The following is a 19,328-nucleotide window of genomic DNA, read 5'->3' on the forward strand; positions in this document are numbered from 1 at the left end:
CCATTGGCCTTAAAAGGCATTAACAATGCTGCAGGGGAAGGAGCATATAACATATGAAGGAGCCTGGATCCCAGAACAGCCAGGAGAAGCAAGGCCATCTGTCACTGGAAACAGCTCACCTTGGGACTGATATATGGGAGAGACATCACCTTCTATTTTTTTAATCTATTGTATATGAGAGCCTCTCTCTCTCTCTCTCTCTAACAGATTAGCCTTTATCCTAGCTGAAACATTTCCCTCTACCCAAGGATTGGCTCCTCTTTGCCAGCCCCTTTGCCTGGCCACTTTTCTGTCCAGCTTTCTGGACAGCTCCTTGCAACAACTACGAAGTTTCTATCTGCTATTTTGATGTTCGGAGCATTTCGACATGTTCGTCTGGATTGATTTGCTTAATAATTTCACTATTTCCCTGTCGTGCTGCTTGGTAATGTAACCCGTGTCAATGATGACTACATTTCCGGAGACAATTATTCTTCCATGAATAATCACCACTTCAAAATCGGTATGGCCACAGGAAGACAGCTGCATCAGAATGAAAACTCATGCTGTGGGGGGGCCTGGGTGGCTCAGTCTGTTAAAGCCTCAGACTCTTGATTTCGGCTCAGGGCATGATCTCAGGGTTGTGAGATGGAGCCCCTCTATGAGTCCACATCTGGCCCCCCTTCCCCAGGCTCTCTCTCTCTCTTTAAAAAAAAAAAAAAAAAAAAAAAAAGGAAAACCCATACTGGCATACTAAAATGTATGAAGGGAGAGAGGGAGGGGAGAAAAGAAGGAAGGAGGGAGAGAGAGAGGGAGAGAAAGAAGGAGGGAAGGCAGGCAGCATAAGAACAACAGTTTTTCCAGAGGGACCAGGGGCTGCAGGAATGGGTCCTTCATCTTCCTCATGTACTTCTCTATTTCCAGTCCTGGAAAATCATCCGAGTGGTTCCCCTGTTTGGTTTTCCACATGACTAAACCCCACGGGCCTCATCGAATCATATCCAGGCCGCCTGACTGCCTCTCTCCAGTTCCTCCCATGCCCGGAGCCCGGTAGGGGTGCAGTCCTGGGCGCCCCCCCCACCCCCTCACCTGCCCTCTCCTGCGGCCTCGCCAGGGAGGCCTCTCACCCTCTTAGGGTGGCCCAGCCGAATGCGGGGCTGGCCCGGGGTGTCCAGACACTCTCAACATGGAATGGTTCATCCGACTCCTGGCCTGCCTGGTGGGCATCCTCCCGATGGGTGAGTTTCCCACTCTTCTCTCTGGTCCATGCTCAGAACATAATAGATGCTCACAAAATCTTCAGTACGGTCCTCTCCCCTCGCACTTGGGGCAACCCAGAGCCTCCAGGCCTGCAGAGGAAGAGCTGCACCCTTAGGGAGCTGTGATGACAGACGTCAGAAGTCCAAGACCGGGGTTTACCTGGGGTTTCCGATGACTTCAGGTGATCCCCTGACTTCTCTGGGCCTCAGCGGCCCCACCTGTAGAAAGGCTCACCCACTGCTGTGCAGATCCAGGCAGCTAAGGGGCGAGCTTTGGGGAGGACAGTCCCGGCTCTGAAGGGACTCTGGGTGTGACTGTCATCCAAGTGCTTTATGTCTTGACTGGCACAGCCCCAAGGGGAGGGGAGGGGAAGGGAGGAGAGCACGCGGTTGTTTGGGGCAAGAGCGGGGGTGATTCCACATGGGCAGCAGGGCAAGTCAGAGAGAGGGCACCGGACCACTCCGTGGGAACCCCAAGGGCTGCATGGAAAAGCCTCTTTGCAGCAGGCTTAAATGACAACGTCATTGGTCACTCAGCTCAGTGAGCTAGCGTCCCCGGGAAATGTTTTAGGTATGGAGCATCTGCATCAGAACTTCAGTGGGGAGAGGGGCATTTATCCAAGGGCAGATCCTGGGGCACCTGGGTGGCTCAGTGGTTGAGCATCTGTCTTTGGCTCAGGTTGTGATCCCAGGGTTCTGGGATCGAGTTCTGCATTGGGCCCCCTCAGGGAGCCTGCTTCTCCCTCTGGCTGTGTCACTGCCTCCCTCTGTGAGTCTCTCATAAATTTAAATCAATCAATAAATAGACTTAAATAAATAAATAGTAAATGCAGATATTTGGCTTCACCCCAGACCTGTAAAATGAGAATATCAGGCCACAGGACTCAGGAGTCTATATTTTCAACCATCTTGTTGGGTGTTTTTTTTTTTAAGATTTATTTGTTTATTTTAGTGGGGTGGGGGTTGGGGACAGAGACAAGCAGACTGCAGAGTGCGCTCAATCTCACCATCCTGAAGTTAGGCTGGAGCCGAAACCCAATGCCCCTCCTGGAACATCTAGTGGATTGAGCCACCCAGGCACCCTTCCTCGGGTCATTCTGATGAACGATGACCATGTCGCTGAGGGCCATCGGGATAAATGACAAAGGCCATCCTCTGAGCCCCATGTCCCTCCCATGACTGTGCCCCCAGGCTCAGCATCGGTGCCCCCATGTGCAGGGCCCCTAGCTGTCACGTGTCACACGGTGACATCACTGCCATCATGGAGCCGTGAGTTAGTCAGCATCTCTTGTCTGGGGTCCTGTCTGCACGATTGGATCATAAACTCCCACACCTTAGGCTCCTTTCCCTTCCTCTCAAGCATTCGACAGACGTAGAGTCCAGCTCAGGTCTGGTTTAGATAATTTTTTTTTTTTAAGATTTTATTTACTTCATGAGAGACACACAGAGAGAGGCAGAGACCCAGGCAGAGGGAGAAGCAGGCTCCCTGCAGGGAGCCCGATGTAGGACTCGATCCCGGGACTCCGGAATACGACCTGAGCTGAAGGCAGATGCTCAACCACGGAGCCACCCAGGCACCCCTGTGCTGGGCACTTTAGTTGGTAATTCACGTAAACCTCATAACCGTATGAGAAAAGAACTATTCTCTTTTCTTTTCACAGATGAGGCAACAGAAGCACAGAGAGGCTCAGTGAGTGGTGTGGGTGGAGCTGGGGTATGTGGCTCGAGACTGGACCCCCCACATTGCCCAGATGTCCCACGACACAGCCCGCGGGGGTCGGTGGGGGGTGGACTGAGAGGGAAGAGGTTTTCTTTTCACAGAGTGATCTAACTCAGCTGTCTTCCTGGGATAATTTAGGCTTGTGCCCCACTTAGAGGGTGGGGACTGGAGGAGGTGACCCCACCCAGACCCAGAGCTGAGAAGTGAGTGGTTCAGATGTGAGTGTTGACATCACACACGCCTTTGAATCCTGGTTCTGCTATGGACTAGCTATGTGGCCCCAGGCAGGTCGCCTAACTTCTCAGAGCATGGCCTGGTGCCTTGTGACGTGTTGTGGAGGATAATTAGATCATGGATAAAAGCCCCCCCCGCCCCTGCCCCCGGTCCCAGCCCGCCCCCAGCACAGTGCTGGTGCTCAGTGATTGTGCAATAAATGGCAGGGAAATCTTGCTGAAGTCACACAACCTTGACAGAAGGGGGGTTTGGGGAGGGTTGTTTTGGCTTATTTCTTTTCTCCTGTTGAAGGTCAGCTGCTATGAGTCAAAGACAAAAAGACTTAGAGGAAGCGTGAGCAGTCACGTGTCCAAGAACAAAACCCCAACCACACAAGTGCTCCAGCTGTGTAGCAAGATTTACCCAGGGAGGCTGAGGCACCTGGGGGCAGATCCTTTTTTCTCATACTGGCAGCTGCTTCACTGCTACAACCCAGAGGTCCAAGAACTAGGGTGAGCGGGGTCCCACTTTCTGAGTCCCTCTGGGGACGTGCACCTCTGAGCCCTTTCGTGTAGCCGCAGGCCTAGGCAAGAGGCCAGAAGACCAGGCTGGGTTTGGCTGCAATGTGGGACCCCCAGGGGCTTCGTGAGCGGAGTGCCTGGAGGTCACAGTCCTGTCCCCAGCCGCATCCAGGTCAGGGTAGGCCCTTGGCAAAAGCAAAGTGAGAGGAATTTGTCCAGGAAATGCCCTTCTACCGTCTGTGCTTTCTCCTTCATGCACTCACCTCTGCACCCAGTGTCCTGGGGCAGCCCCTAGTCTCCCAGGGGGCTCACACACATGCTCTCCCATGTCTTTCCCCTCTGGGTCCCCATAAATATGCTTTTAGAAGGTTGGAGATGGGGGTCTCTGGATGGCTCATTGGTTGAGTGTCTGCCTTTGGCCCAGGTCATGTCCTAGGGTCCTGGGATCGAGTCCCCATGGGGAGTCTGCTTCTCCCTCTGCCTGTGTCTCTGTCTGTCTCCCTGTGTCTCTCATGAATGAATAAAATCTTCAAAAAAAGAAAAAGAAGGCTCAGGTGTCAGGGATCATGCAGGTGGGAAAAACAGTGGTCTGGGAGTTCTGACCACCCAGAGACCTTGACTGAGATTGGTCCACAAACCTCTGATAAGCAGGTGGAGCAATCACAGTAGATGTCACCCTCAAGGACTTTGGCGTGAGGCCTTGACAAGCAGCTCGTTCACTCTTCACCACGACTCTACAAAGTGAGGAATCCTTGTCCCTCTGTCAAGTTGGGTGACTTTTTGGGGTGTCACAGCCTGGACTGAACGGCTGGGGGTGTCCTGAGTGTAAGCTCCACCCTTTACATCACCCACATCCAGTGGCAGTGAGCCTGGAACCCAGCCTGGTGAGCAGAGGAATTTACCAGCTCTGAACCAAGGCTGAGAGCAAACCAAAGGCAAGACAGATCAAAGCTGCTGCCCCAGGACCTGGGGGTGCAGGGAAAATCCAGGAAGGAGTTGGGCTCCTGTCCTGGGGCCAGAAGAAAATAGGGGAGTTTCAAGAGCCTGGATGCTGCTTCTGCTCTGGGTACCTGCTGTGGCCACTGCTAGAGCTGAGAAGTCCCCCGTGGGGCGGAAGAGGACTGATGGGGCACAGGGCCCTGAAGAGGCTGGGGGAAGCACAGACAGAGGCCAAGTGGCACCCTACGGCGGACACTGGCCCCAGAGCACGGTCAGCTGTGGCTCTGCACCTGCAGCTCCAGTGAGCAGAGCCGCTTCCACAACCAACGGGCAGAGAGGGAAGGTGACCTGGGAAGCCAGGATCACCCCGAGGTCAGAGCCAGCCCTTCCCAGTGGGCATCCCTGCTCCTCATCCCTTCCCTAGAACCTTCTGGATCCGGTCCTCACCGAGAGATGCGGTTCCTCAGGCCCTGCTGAGAGCAAATTCGGGCAGGATGGAACTGGATGGAAGCGTGCCCTCAGTTCAACCCACACACCTCACTGGGGAGGTTTGCTGGTCAATGTAAACATCTCTCCTTGCCCCCAGGTGCCCTCTCTGGACCATCCAGGTGCCACCATGCCCGAGAGGCTGCCATTGGAGTCATTGCCTGCAAATGTCCCTGTTAACATGTCAAATGTCCCCAAGAAAGGTGGCCCCCTTCCAGACAGTGGGCCTCATCAGAGTGCCTGCCTGTCCACTGGTGACATCAGTCACCACGGGGGGAGGGGCAGGAGCACCGCAGAGCCCCGAGGGATGCCAGTTCTGAGCACCATACACCTGTCCATCCAGGAGGCACGGTACATCCACGGACAGTGACTTCCCACATGGTCTAAGATGCCAGATTGAGCTACAAAAGGTGCAACGTCAGGGCACCATGTCTTCACCCCTGTTGCATCACCTGGAGATGCCTGTCCTGAGCACTCCTCCACCACTGCCCAGCACCCTCACCCTGCTCCCTTGCATTCACACTCTCTTTGCAGGGGGGGTGAGAGAAGGGGTTAATATGCATTGAGCATTTGCAAGACAAGCTACAAGAGTGACTTCATTCAACCCTCAGGCCCATGAGGAAGGCATTAGGTGCCCCTTTTGCAGCAGGGGAGGCCAAGACTCAGGACATTAAGTAACCTGCCCAAAGATCACCCCGTATGAGCCTAGAACAGAGCCAGGCTCAGACTGGGTGCTCATAGAAGTCTGGGAAAGAAGGACCACAAGAGTGACTGTCACCCAGGTCCAGCTGTGCGGAAGCATGCCCTGTGGTCCACTCCTACCGGGCGGTATCTTGGACAGCGCAAAGAGCATGGGTCTCCTGTTGGCCTCAGAGGTTGACAGTCACAAGGCAGGGAGATCAGAGTCTTTACAACAGGGGGGCCTGGTTCCAGTTCAGGAGTGTTCCCTCCCTTGTCCTAAAGACTTGAGAGACCTGGCAGAGGGAATGACAAATGTCACAGGATGCTGGGGAGCTTGGATCCCTACCAAAGCAAATGCACTTGCTCCCGGGCAATCCCTGCTAGGACTTCCCACCCTCACCTTGGGTCCCTGGGTGGATTTGTCCCAAGTCTCTGTGTAAGAGGGAGTCCAGGCATTCGCCTCTGGAAACACTACCCAGCAGGTAAACAGGAAACAAATCTCCTCCTGACAGGAGCCAGGATCTTAACACTGGCTGAAAGGGCCTCTGTGTGCCCTCCCTGCGCCTAGAGCAAGAGCCCCCAGGAAGGAGGGGGCAGGAGAGGGAGGCCTACCATTTGTATCACACTTCAGGATGTGTCCCCTCTAGGCTGTCATCCTGGGGGCAACATAGCATGGGGACAAAGGAAGAACATGAAGCACAGAGGGGGAAGCCTTAGCTCTGCATCCGTTCAGTCAGATGACCTTGCAACGGTCACATGGCCTCTCTGAGCCTCAGGGCTATAGCCAGTCCCTCGTGGGCCTTCGTGCACATGAAATGATATGAAACGTCTCCCAAGGAGTCCCCAAAGCACAGTGTCGCCTGGCCCCGCTATCTGGGCATGCCCTGCAACCTCTCTGCTCACGTCCTCACCTCCAGGGTTTTGCCCACCTGCCCCCTCTGCTCAGAAAGCCTTCAGACTACCTCAAGGCTTGGCAAATCCAGCGCCTCCTCTCTCCGGGGCCCTCCAAGCATTCCCTGCCTAATATTTGCACCTCTCCCCACAGCACCCCCTCCCCTGCCAGCCTGGGGACTGTCCCTTCAGCCCATTACAGCAATTCACCATCAATTACTACGTGGCAAATGCGGCGCTGGGCAATGACAACACAAAGACGACCGCATGGCCATGGTCCGTGCCCTCCAGGGCTTCTGGGTACCTGCGCAGGACACACAGTTGAATAGGCCCAGACAGAGGAAGTCCTTCTGCCAACCCTGGGGCCCTGGGTGAGGATGCCAGACCCAGGCCTGGGGTTCAGGGAAGGCCTCCCACTGTAGGACAATGCAGCAGGGACTGGGGGTGACTGGGAGGGAGTTGGTGAGTGAAATGGGCCAGGAACTTTGTTCAGACAAAGGAACACTGTTCGTGTGCCTCATTAGAGCACCTGGCAGGCTGTAGTATAATTATGTGCGCACAGATCTGTCTCCCCCTCTGAGCGGGGAGCTCCAGCAGGCTGATAAGGTTGATCTTTGTAACCCTGGCTTGTGTCCAAGTGCCTGGCTTAGAGTGGGATCGTGTTTGATAAGCGTTTGCTAATCGATGAATGCACAATAGTAACAGCTACCTGGGGAATCAATCAGTACCTAGCTCCATGATGCCCACAAGATGCATGAGGTCAGGGGAGGCTGAGGCTACAGAGGGTGGGAAGTGTAGGGAGACTGAGGCAGATGCTGAGCCTCAGGAGTGGGGACACGCTTCCTGCATCTGGCAGTACTGGGTAAACCAGCAAAATCTTCAGAAAGTCTTTCTCTAATTTGAAACCAGGCCATTTGGTTCTTAACAACTGAGCAAACAAGCTCTTCCTAGAGATAAATGTCATGTCTTCCACTTGGCTTCAAAAGCATAATTCCACTTGTCCAGGAGAAATAAGATTTGGCTTACAAGTACATTGTGTGAAAAAAGTACCTGTGCTTTACTTGATTGCAAGCTTGGCATAAGCCCCAAGCGTGGTTTTATACGAGGCAGAGCTCACACAACCCAATTCGTACCCCTCGCTGCTAGTTCAGCGCTGCTGCAGCACACACCTGGGGGCCCCAGCTCTGGCCATGAGGCTGCAAGGAGGGCATGACGCAGGCAGTGAGGAAGGGGAGGGACAGGTGCAGGCTAGGGACTTGCACCAAAGAAGGGAAGGCTTAACAGGTCCAGGATAGCCATGATGGGGTCCCAGAAGGGCCACTACCTCGAGGCCATATGCATGTTCCAGAGAACAATGCTGGTCATGTCGGTCAGTAGTGGTAGATGCTGGTTCTATGCAGGAGGAATGGCCGACCTGTAGATAATTCATAGATGGGATAGGCTTCTTGGAGCAGGAAGGGTCACTGGTTGTAGGCTGAGGGGATTCCTATGCAAGGCATGAACTACCCCTGAAGACTAAAGAGCACAGGGTCTGAAGTCAGAAAAGCTGGGTGCCTCCCATCTTCTGTGTGACTCTGGGCCTCCATTTTCTCATCTATAACAATATCCCCGCTGCCTGTGTCCCCCAGAGTGTGTTGAGAGACGTGTGACATGATGTATATAAAAGAACTGTGTAAATATAGACCTCTTGGGAAATACAAGATCAGCTATATCATTCCCTCTAAAGATCCCTTTTGTGAACTGCATTCGGGGTTCTAGCTGGGCAGGCCTACCAGCCTGTCCTCCCTCCTCAGGGAGACACCACCCCTGGCCTTGATCCAAGGATCAAGCTCCAACACCCACCCACCCATCCAGCTGCTCACCCCTTCCCCAAACAGCACACATATGCAACAAGAGCGGCAGGGGCTCTCCGCGGAGCACCGCCTCCAGACCTCTGCTCGGCCTTACTTCAGAGGCTCACAGCATAGGAGGTGAGGAAACTAGGCCCAGAGGCTCTGGCACTGAGCACAAAGACAGCACAAAGGTCTACCCCTCTTGTCTCCCTATCTGGCTTTGGAGGAAGCCTATTTGGGTTGACCTGGATTCTAAAGCAACCTCATCCACCCACTCAACACATTAAGTTCAAAACACACCAGGCCTCCCCAGGGCCTGTTTCCCCTCTGTGGATGGGGTTCTGGGTCTCCTTGGACCAGCTCCACGCTTCCACACCTTTAGTGCACTAGGGCACTGGCTGTGGGGCCAGGCTGTCTGGAGTCTCAGCGCTGGCTTTGCCTCCTTGTAGCTGTGTGGCCTTAGGCAATTAATCAACTTCTCTGGGCCTCAGTTTATTACATGTAACCCAAGGATAACTGTGCTTCCATCTAGGATCCTTTGTGAGAACTAAGAGAGATACTACCGGGAACTTGCTCAACACAGAGGTGCACAGTAAGTGCTTTTATTATCACCATCGCGGAGGCGGGGGTGGGGGGGGGGTATTGTGACCGCAGCAGGGCAGGTGTTGGGGAAAAGTATGGGGTCAGGGGACCTGTAGGTGAGGTGGAACTTCCCCGAGTGAGGCAAATAGTCCCAGGGAAGGGCGGGGAGGGTCCGGGGGCCTCGGGAGTCAGGGCAAGTCAGGATCCCGGGAGATGCCTCGACGCCCCGGCTCCCGGCCCGGCCCGCAGGTGCGCCGGCGCAGCGCTGGTCCATGCAGGTGCCGGCCGAGGTGAGCGCGGCGGCGGGCGAGGCGGCGGTGCTGCCCTGCACCTTCACGCACCCGCACCGCCACTACGACGGGCCGCTCACCGCCATCTGGCGCGCGGGCGAGGTCTACGCGGGCCCGCAGGTGTTCCGGTGCGCGGCGGCGCGGGGCAGCGAGCTCTGCCAGACGGCGCTGAGCCTGCACGGCCGCTTCCGGCTGCTCGGGAACCCGCGGCGCAACGACCTGTCGCTGCGCGTCGAGCGCCTCGCCCTGGCCGACGACGGCCGCTACTTCTGCCGCGTCGAGTTCGCCGGCGACGTCCACGACCGGTACGAGAGCCGCCACGGCGTCCGGCTCCGCGTGACCGGTGAGCGCCGCGCCCCCGCCACCCCCGCCCGGTCCCCGGCGCCCCCCGCCGCCCCCCAGCGCCCCCCGCCGCCGAGCGGAGCCGAGCCATGCGCAGCCCCTCCCTCCAGGGCAGGCCCCCCTCCGCCCGGTCCCCGGCGCCCCCCCAGCGCCCCCCGCCGTCGAGCGGAGCGGAGCCATGCGCAGCCCCTCCCTCCAGGGCAGGCCCCCCTCCGCCCGGTCCCCAGCGCCCCCCAGGGCCCCCAGCGCCCCCAGCCGCCGAGCGGAGCGGAGCCCAGCGCAGCCCCTTCCTCCAGGGCAGGCCCCCCTCCGCCCGGTCCCCAGCGCCCCCCAGGGCCCCCAGCGCCCCCAGCCGCCGTGCGGAGCGGAGCCATGCGCAGCCCCTTCCTCCAGGGCAGGCCCCCCTCCGCCCGGTCCCCAGCGCCCCCCAGGGCCCCCAGCGCCCCCCGCCGCCGAGCGGAGCGGAGCCCGGCGCAGCCCCTCCCTCCAGGGCAGGCCCCTGCCCCCCCCCCCCCGCACACCTGTCCGCTGCTCCCAGACGCCTGGGAACTGGGCCCGGGAAGGGGCATCGAAGTTTCGCTCCTAGGGGCTGAATGGCCCCAGGGGCTCTTGGTCCGGGGGGGTGGGGAGCCCCACGAGCTGAACAGGGATGGCAAGGGCAGCGAGGGCATGTGCGCTCTGTGCGCTGCCGGGCACCCGCAGCCCCCTCCTCCCCGGGGAGGTGCCCTGGGAGCCCGCCAAGTGCACAGTATTCTGCTAGACCCCAAAGAAGAAGGGACCAGGGTCCCCGGTCCCCAGAGCAGCGGTTCTCAACCCTGGCTGCGCCCCGGAACTAGCTGGGGCGCTTACCCCCTGTGGGGATCTCGCTGGAACTTCCCACGTGCCCGCCTTGAGCTGCTGGGCGGCCTCTCCGGGTGCATGTCAGTGTCTCCCAGGACCCGCGTTCAGCTCTAGATCTTGCTGAGGTTGTGGGGGGTGGGGTGGGGGACAGGAGTGGGAGGGGTCCTCGAAGTCATACTGGCAGCCAGTTCCCAGCCCCGAGCTCCAGCTCTGAGCTCCAGCTACAGTTGGGTGAGCGTTGGCTATGGGCCAGGCCCGAATCCAAGCACCCCAAATGTATTAACTTGCCAAATCTTCTCAACGACCCCACTAGGGGAGTGATCCCCATTTGACGCCATTTGAGACCCGGAGCTTGGGAGTAACTTGCCCCAGGCCACACCTCTGGGGGGACCCAGGCCTCCCGGCGCTGGAGCACAGGCTCCCTCCTCTCCGCGCCACGCGCCCCCAGGTGTCTCGGGGACTCCAAGGGCCTGGGGGGTGCGCCCGGCCGCCGGCGCTGAGCGCGGTTTGCTTTCTCCTCCCGCGCCCTGGGCGCCCGCAGCCGCCCCGCGGATCGTCAGCCTGTCGGTGCTGCCAGGCCCGGCGCACGCCTTCCGCGCGCTCTGCACGGCCGAGGGGGAGCCGCCGCCCGTCCTCGCCTGGTCCGGCCCGGCGCTGGGCAACCGCTCGGCCGCCGCGTCGGGCCCGGGCCAGGGGCACGGCCACCAGGTGACCGCCGAGCTGCCCGCGCTGGCGCACGACGGCCGCTACACGTGCACGGCCTCCAACAGCCTGGGCCGCGCCGAGGCCAGCGTCTACTTGTTCCGCTTCCGCGGCGCCCCCGGGGCCCCGGCGCTCGCGCTCCCGCTCGGCGCGCTCGGCCTCAAGGCGCTGCTGCTGCTCGGCGTCCTGGCCGCCCGCGCCGCCGCCCGCCGCCGCCGAGGTGGGTGCACCCTGGGCCCGGGCGGGGGCGAGGGGCCGGGCGGGGCTCTCCTCCTGGGAAACACTGTCCGCCGAGCACCTGGCACAGCACAGCGCAGACATGCTTCCTGCACCTGTGCCTCCTCTGGCTTTGTCCTCCTTCTTACGTCCCAGGAGGTGGGAACCAGCAGGAGCCCATTCTACGCTAAGAAAGTTGAGGCCGGAGAAGTTAAGGAACTTGCCTCTGGCCTAGAGACCCAGAGATAGAGACTCCCAAAGTATAGCCCCGCCCCTTTCCCCCGGCACCCCATAAATGACTCCTCCCCAAGGATAGGGACCACACGGAGGCTTTCCCAGATAGCACCACTACCTTGTGTTACAGTAAGCATCCTGAGGGCCTACTGTGTGCTGTGTAGCTGCTAGGGAGACAGATGAGTAAGATGCGCCCTGGGATGGGATGCTGGGAAGCCAGCAAATCACTGCAGTCTGCAGGGAGGAGGGCTATCCTGGAGCCCAGGTCCCGCAGAAGCTTTCTGCCCAGAGTATGGTAATGCTGCATGCGCTCCAGGGGGACTCTGGACAGGCCAGGAGGGAAGGCTTTACAAGTAAGGTGACAGCTAAATCAGGAACTGCCACTAGGAGCCGGTGGTATTCCAAGCAGAGGCAGCAACCAGTGCGGGAGTGTGGAGATGGGAGCTAGCAGGGTGTCTTCGAGACCTGCACTTCACCCCACGTTGCTCTCGCTGAGCTGGCTGGGAAATTGGCTTGTGCTCCAGAGAGGGGCTTCCCAGAGCCTCTCAGACCACCCAGGTCCAGAGCACCGGCCTCAGACTCTCCTAGCATGAAATCCAGAATCTGTCACAGTTGCCCTGGCCGTTGCATTCGCTGTGGCTTTACTGTCTTTTCTTGCCGGTTCTTCAAACCCAACAAACGTTCTGCGCTTCAGGGTCCTCAAAGGCAGGGCTTTTCTGCTGGGTGGCTCTTCAGTCCATGCTTCTCGTCGTCAGCTGCTGCTCATCTCCAAGCACTTCACACCCGGCTGGCTAGTGCTCATTGCTCGTCCCTTCAGACCGCTTTCCGCAGCCGGGAGGGGTGGACGGCAGGGCCTGGAGCCCGAGGACGCTGTAGAGATTCATGCCTCCCTTCCTTCTCTCTCTGTCCCTCACACAGAGCACCCAGTTGCCCAGGACACCCCACCATGGTGAGTACCCTGCCTTCCCCCACCCCGCTCTTAAGTCCCCACTGGCCAAGGCATATAGAGAAAGAACAGGCAAAGGGTCAGGGCTGGGGTCTGACCTTGACTGGTGTTAGACCTTCCCCGCGGCCTTCCAGAGCCCTCCCCTTCAGTCTCCCAAGTCCTTCTTGGCCAGACCAGGCCACGCTGACCTGCCCACCCCTTCCCCAGCATTCACAGTTTGGGCCTCATGTTGGGATCTCTCCCAGACCTGCCTGGTGTCCAGGTGCCAAGGAGTCATTTTTCTGTCTTATGTCCACACCTAGATAGGATTCCTTGAGGTTTTGCTCCCCGGCATTCTAGAACAAGCAGGCTCACACAGACACAAAGGCCACCTCGGGGACTCATTCTCCCCCAGAGCTGAAAGCTTCGCAAACAAAATGCTATTAGAGGTTGAGAGGGTTTCAGCTAGGAAGTGCTCACCCTGCGATCCAGACTCCCCTTCTCTCTGTGTCTGTTCAGCGGAAGGTCTGTGTTGAAGAAGAAAGAATCCAATTCACTGACCCCGGGCAGTGTGCCTGGGTTGCTGGGGGAGGCAAAACACAGTCTTTCAGGGCCCGCTGGACAAGCCTGGGCAGTCCCATAACTCTGTCCCTGCCTGACAGAAAAGCCATATTGCCAGCCCAAGCCCCTCTCTCTAGCTGCCTGTTCATCTGTCCCCCACATTCTTGAAAACCTGTGCCATGTCCCTTTTCTTTGCTAATTTACTAGCACCCCAAGGCACCTAATTCAGAAAGCTTGAGTGGTCAGATATTTATTGAGTACCTGCTATGGACCAGAGTTTTGGGTGTTTAACGCTACTTCCAACTTCCCCAACTTCAGAAAACTCACATTTTCATGTGGGGAACTTAATAAACACATACACAAGATCATATCAGATTCTAAAATAAGAGCCATGAAGGCAATGGACAGGGCCCTGCCGCAGAGCCCCGGGGAGGGTGGTGGCCGCTGGGCAGGTCAAGGAAAGGCTCGGGGGAGACCCGAGAAGGGGCCTATGAGAAGGCACTGAGTGGTGGTATAAGCACCCAGGTGGCCCCATCAGAACAAGAGTGTGGGCCAGGAGACTCTGGAGGAGGCTGCTGACCAAGGCTGAGGCTGGCCCAGCAGCTCAGAGGGAGGTGGCAGGGGTGGGGGTGGCGAGATGGGGCAGATGGAAGGCAGAGCTGACCAGAGGGCTAGGGACGTAGAGGGGCAGCGAGGGACACAGCCCGGGTGCCCAGGTTTGGAGCTGTGGCCCTGGGTGCCCCTGACTGGGATGAAGACAACAGAGAAGGGGGTGGTAGTGAGGGTCATGCAGGAGTTCACACGTAGGCCTGAGATGCCCATGAAGATGTCCCAGGGAGGAGCCAGGAGCAGCTGGAGCTCAGGTGGCCAAGCCCAGGGAGGTCCGTGTGGAGGGCACCCGACACACAACGGTTGTTGATGCCTCCAGTGAGATCCCTCCCAGAATATAGTGCATCTGCAGGCCAGGATGCCATCCCCCAACCCCCGGGTAGCCTCCTCCCTGCCACTGCCCTCCCTGCAACCTCTGTTGGATCTAGGCTGGGCTACCATTTTGACTCTCCCTCCTGCCCATTCCCAGGGCGTGGTTTGTGCAATGGGTGGCACCCCCACTTGTGTCCTGGGTGGTCAGCCAACTTTCTTCTGTCCACAGGCCCCAGGCTCAGGAGTCCAACTATGAGAATTTGAGCCAGATGAGCCCTCGGGACCCAGCAGCAGCCACATGTCTACCATGAGGACCCCTTGGCCACTGGCATCCACTTGTACACCATGAGGAGCAGAGGCCAAGGCCGGGCTTGGCTGGGGCAGCCCTTCCTGGGTCCCAGCCATGCTGGCAGCCCCTTGCTGGGCAACCTCCCGCAAAGGCTGTTACGAGCCCACTCATGGAGGCTTACTGGTCTCCTGCGAGGATGTCTGTTCCAGAGCCCCTGTGATTTTTATGTCAGTGGGACCAGCGTTTTGAAAAAATGTGTGTGTGTGTTTGTGTGTGTGTGTGTGTGTGTGCACCCATGCACATGTATGAGCTCCAGCATGAAGCTTATGGACAAACTCTCACCCTTTCTTACATAGAACATCATAGTAAAACAGGCAGGACGTTGGTCAGAGGGTCTCCCGGGCTCTGACTTGCTGTGTGGACCGGGTCACTTTTTCCCCCTCTCTGGGTCTCAGTTTGTCTACTCATGAACATGGACAATAATATTCTTCCCTCCTGGAGGATCGGCCTCTCAAGATCTGAGGAAATAATGGAGTGAAGGGACTTTGGGAAGTACAGAGCCATGTACAGCTGTGAGGTGAGTCACATGCTCCTCCTTGCAGGCACCCTTGGGACGTGCAGAGAGTTCTAGGACAAGTGGGCCCCCCCCCCCCCACACACACACCAGCCTGGCTGAGAACAAGGATTCCCACACACACCAGCCTGGCTGAGAACCAGGATTCCAGAGAGCAAGCCTGGAGCCGGGGCTGCTGAGGCTGGGATGGGGTATATAACTGTGGTCCAAGGAGCAGGCTGGGATCCCTGCCTGCCCCCCACCCAGGGTCTCCTCTGTGACTGACCCCCCCTCTTGGCCCATCGACTGACCACTCTGCACTCCCTGGAACTGTGGCCCCTGTGAAAAAGAAATGAAACACCCATCATCTGGCTGTATCTGGGATCCACTTTCCTCAAGGACCAAAAGCTGAGAGGCTGGAGGGGCAGCTGGGGCTGTGGGGTCCTGTGGATAAAGCAGCTGCAGCTGTGGCCTCTCCCTACAACCTACGCCCTTCCTGGACATTGTGAGGTCCAAGAACACCGGCCATTTCACCGCATGTGCCCAACACTTCTCACACTGGCCTTCCACGTTCACACTTCAGTGCGAGCTTGTGCATTTTAGCTCCCACAGTCCTTGGGATCAGGGAGGGGGCCAGGGAGGAAATGGTGCTTGGGACCAAGGCAGGCTGGCAAGAAGAGAAGGGCCACAGAGCTAGAGGACTGAAGAGGCCACGGGGACAAACTTTCTCTCCTTTGGAACTTTCCCCGAAGCTCAGGTGGTGACCCATGTAGGGAAGGGCCCTCACTGACGCTCTTCTGGGGCGGTGGCCTGAAGGTTGAGGGAGCCTCACAAGGTAATAAGCAGGTGACTAGGGGCCCTTATGCACCAGAGCCTCTGCCAGAGGTTTGAGCTGTCAGAAGGTCCGAGGCGTTGGGATTTGCACCTCCTTGGATGAGGATACTGTGGGTATCTCCATGGGAGGGTCCTCTATCACCAAGGGAGAAGCGAGGGACATGAGGGTGGTGTGTCTTGAAACATCTGCATGGACTTTGAGGCCTGTTTTGCAACCAGGAAAAATGGTGACAGCAACGATTTCTTATGCACTTGCTGCATGCTAGAAATTGGGCCAGGAATTTGGGCATATGGCAATGAGTCTGGGCCAGGTTGTGCTGTGGAAACAAACCAACCCCAAAATCACAGGAGCTGAAAACAATTAGGGTTTTTTCCCCGCCAAAGATACATGCCCGTCATGGACTGGCTTTGTTCATTGTACTTACTCAGGGACCCAGGCTCCCAGGGATCCCCCCGCCTCTTGTTGCAGACTATTGGGTTGGAGATAAAAAGAAAGCTCAAAGAGGGTCTCCCACTGAGATCAGGACTCATTGGCCAGAACTAGCCCCAGGCCCCATTCACTCTCAGGGGCTGGGGAATGAAACCCTACATTGTACCTGGAATGGGGAACAGCCCTGATGGCTCCATAGTAAGACTCTCTGGGATTTCTCACATTAGGAAGCAATAGACCAGTAAGTGGGAAATCATGTAAGGACAAACAATATGCCGAAGATGCTGGGGGGGGGGGGGGGACACAGAAAGGATGACTGACCCAGCCTTGGGAAGGCTTCCTGGAGGAGGAGACATGGACATGGTACATGTAACAGGGGAGAAGGGGGGTTGGAAGGTAAGAACAAAGGTGATTCTAAGCAGAAAGGACAGCCTGGGCAAGGCCAGGTGGTGGGACACAGTGTGATGTTGAAGCAGCTGAAAGTTGCTGGAGCATGAGGGTAGAGGCCAGGTGGCCGGAGCTGGGGCGGCAGCAAGACGAAGCTCCCACACAGTGCAAAGGGCTGCCCCCAACAGGGTTGAGGAGCAGAGGGCAGCCGGGGCACCCAGGGGCCCAAGTATGGTGCTGACGGCCTGTACTGCTCAGCATGCCGCTTTCATGAGTCTGACCGCCGCACCTGCTCCAGACCCACCGTGCTCTGGGCCCGGGGTTTCCACCTGGAGACCTGCTCCACTTGGAGCAGTGTTTCCGCAGTGGTTTCTGAGGGTAGCCTGCATCAGGAACAGCTGGGGAACTTGCTCAAATCCCCATTCCGAGTGCCACCTGGGCTCCTAGAAGTGGGCTCTGAGGGTGGGCGCTGAGCTGTAAACAAATGCTCACGTGCTTCAGCCCCTAACTTTGTATTAGGATCATTTCCAACATGTGCGCACATGCGCACACAAGCTGTAAAAGACGATCACCCAGATACCCACCACCTACATTCAATAGTTACTACCATTTTGCCATACTTGCTAATGGGCACGTGTGCATACGTGTGCACACGAATCTGTGTGTTCAGCTGAACCGTCAATAGTAAACTGTGGATACCACAGTACTTCACCTTGAAATACATCAGCCACACCTCCAGAGGATGAGAGCACTCTCCTCTGTAACTTCGATGCCATTGTCGCATTTGAGAAAATGAACAATAATTGGATAATACTGTCGTACAGCCCACGTTCATATTTCCCATGCAAACTGTCTTTTTTAGCTTGTTGTCTCTAGCCAGGGCCCAGTGGAGTCCAGGCCATTCTTTAGCAAGCTAGTTTGAGACTCCCCCTGGGTGGGCCTGACTAACTAGGGTGGGAGTGTTCTTCCTATGGTCGTGCAGTTTGAGGTAGGACTTCCCAGAAACTGCAGAAGTGGCATTCCTCAGAGAAATGCGCCTCTGATGGGTGGTTCTGCACACCGTGATGGGCTCTGGGCGCCTTCTCAGAGGGGCAGCACAGGGTCCCGCCAGCATGCCCTCTACCAATCTGTTCCCAGTGCAAGGCGGCCTCCTGCTCCATCTTCAGAGAAAGCAGCTAGCTGCTCCAGGGGCCGACGGGGAGGGTGGCGAGGGGACTGCACTTGGCCTCCCGACTCCTGGGAGCAGAGCCGCCATCCTCCCCAAGCAGGCCATCTGAGAGCACCCAGGCTCTGTCCCTAGCAAGGACGGACCATAGCCACAGGTGACAGACCATTCACATCATCCCCGGTCCTGAAGCCATGGAGAGAAGTGACCCAGGAGACTTGGTGTTTTCAAGACAGGAGTCCCCCACCCCCCACCCCTCCAGTGTGGCCCAGGACACATGCTCCAGGAATGTGAGCCCCTCTGTCCCGAGAAGGGTTTCTGAGAACCCCCACTCTGCCCCCAACTGCACCCCACCTCCTACCCCTGGAGCTGCAGTTGGCGGGGGGGGGGGGGGGGGGGGGAGGATGAAAATTGCCCTGGGGCCCACCCAGGTCTACCAAGAGCCCAACACACTTTCCCTGCCCTTGAGCTGCTAATAACTTCACTTTTATATGGAGATATATCTAGATGAGAAGACCGTGATAGTGAGATAGTCTCTACTGAAGGCAGGCCCTGCCTGGAGATGGAAGCAACACACAGTGGGGCCGGGTCATCACATACAGCCTCCCTGCGAGGCTGGACCCGAGAGCCATGGCCCCACCAGCCACTGGGACCTTAGAGACCTGGAGTCAGGGGTCCTGGGCTCTGTCCTGCATTCAGCTCTGTCACTGCCCCTCCCGACAGCCCCCCACATTTCCTGAGTGCCTCCACCTTCATGACCTCAAGGAGTTCTCTTTGCACATGTTTTGTGACAAAACAGCTCTGGTCCCAGCTGCTTCCTCACCCACCTGCCATCCTTTTTCCCAGGGTCCCCTCTCCTGTGTCATATTTTATGAATTAAAGGGAGAAAATCTGCCAATATAAGGATACAGAATTACTTGGGATTGGACCCCTCTAGGTCTCCCTGGGTTTGGGGCCCCAGACCTTTATCTTCCACAGCCCTCCTCAAGCCCTGTGTGCAAGTGACCTCAAAGGGTCCCCAGACCTGGATTGCCCACTCACCTCCATACCTCCACCAAAGGAGGAGGGGGAAAGAGGGGGTGGGGGAGGGGAGAGTGGGAAGGAGGGGATAGGGAAAGGGAAGGTAGACAGAGGGGCCTTAAGACAGGCTAAGGACAAAGCAGGGCACAGGTCAGCCTGGGAAGGTTGGCTGAGTCCGGGGTAAATCTGGTCTAAGGCACAAATTTAGGCTATGTTAAAATATGGTGTTCAGGTGAGAGGCCACATTGGTCACTGACATCAGATCAGGAATGTAGGGCTGTTTCCTAAAAGGATTTGGCTAACAAAGGAAGACCAAGGGGGAAGAGGGCTGTCTTCAGAAGAGGAGCAGTTTTTGGAGGAAGATCCCAGCTCCTTCATCCTTAGATGAAGACCTTCCCTAATTCTGAGTCGCCCCACAGTGACAGGGGCCACATCTGGCTGCACTTCTGTGGGTGTGGCCCAGCAAGAAAGCCCACGCATCTCGAGACAGGGAACAGGATTCTTAGAATTCAAGGA

At 57.5% G+C, this 19,328-nt stretch overlaps 1 protein-coding gene across 1 annotated transcript; it reads left to right on the top strand.

Annotated features, from left to right (window-relative positions):
- Nucleotides 1–1,016: 1,016 nt before the first annotated feature.
- SIGLEC15 (sialic acid binding Ig like lectin 15) lies at nucleotides 1,017–18,866 on the top strand. Its single transcript, XM_072829456.1, has 6 exons — nucleotides 1,017–1,217; nucleotides 9,054–9,113; nucleotides 9,353–9,736; nucleotides 11,117–11,497; nucleotides 12,646–12,676; nucleotides 14,364–18,866. The coding sequence occupies exons 1-6, from the start codon at nucleotides 1,166–1,168 to the stop codon at nucleotides 14,443–14,445; spliced, it is 990 nt and encodes a 329-aa protein (XP_072685557.1). The 5' UTR covers nucleotides 1,017–1,165; the 3' UTR covers nucleotides 14,446–18,866.
- Nucleotides 18,867–19,328: the final 462 nt, after the last annotated feature.

This window comes from Canis lupus, chromosome 6 (genome assembly GCF_048164855.1).
Source record: "Canis lupus baileyi chromosome 6, mCanLup2.hap1, whole genome shotgun sequence".
NCBI lineage: Eukaryota > Metazoa > Chordata > Mammalia > Carnivora > Canidae > Canis > Canis lupus.

Excerpts from the sequence above, each read along its gene's own strand:
- SIGLEC15 (XM_072829456.1), top strand. The coding sequence starts at position 1,166 with ATGGAATGGTTCATCCGACTCCTGGCCTGCCTGGTGGGCATCCTCCCG. Across the intron at positions 1,218-9,053 it reads GGTGGGCATCCTCCCGATGG|GATCCTTTGTGAGAACTAAG; the intron begins GTGAGTTTCCCA and ends GCTTCCATCTAG. Across the intron at positions 9,737-11,116 it reads CGTCCGGCTCCGCGTGACCG|CCGCCCCGCGGATCGTCAGC; the intron begins GTGAGCGCCGCG and ends GGGCGCCCGCAG.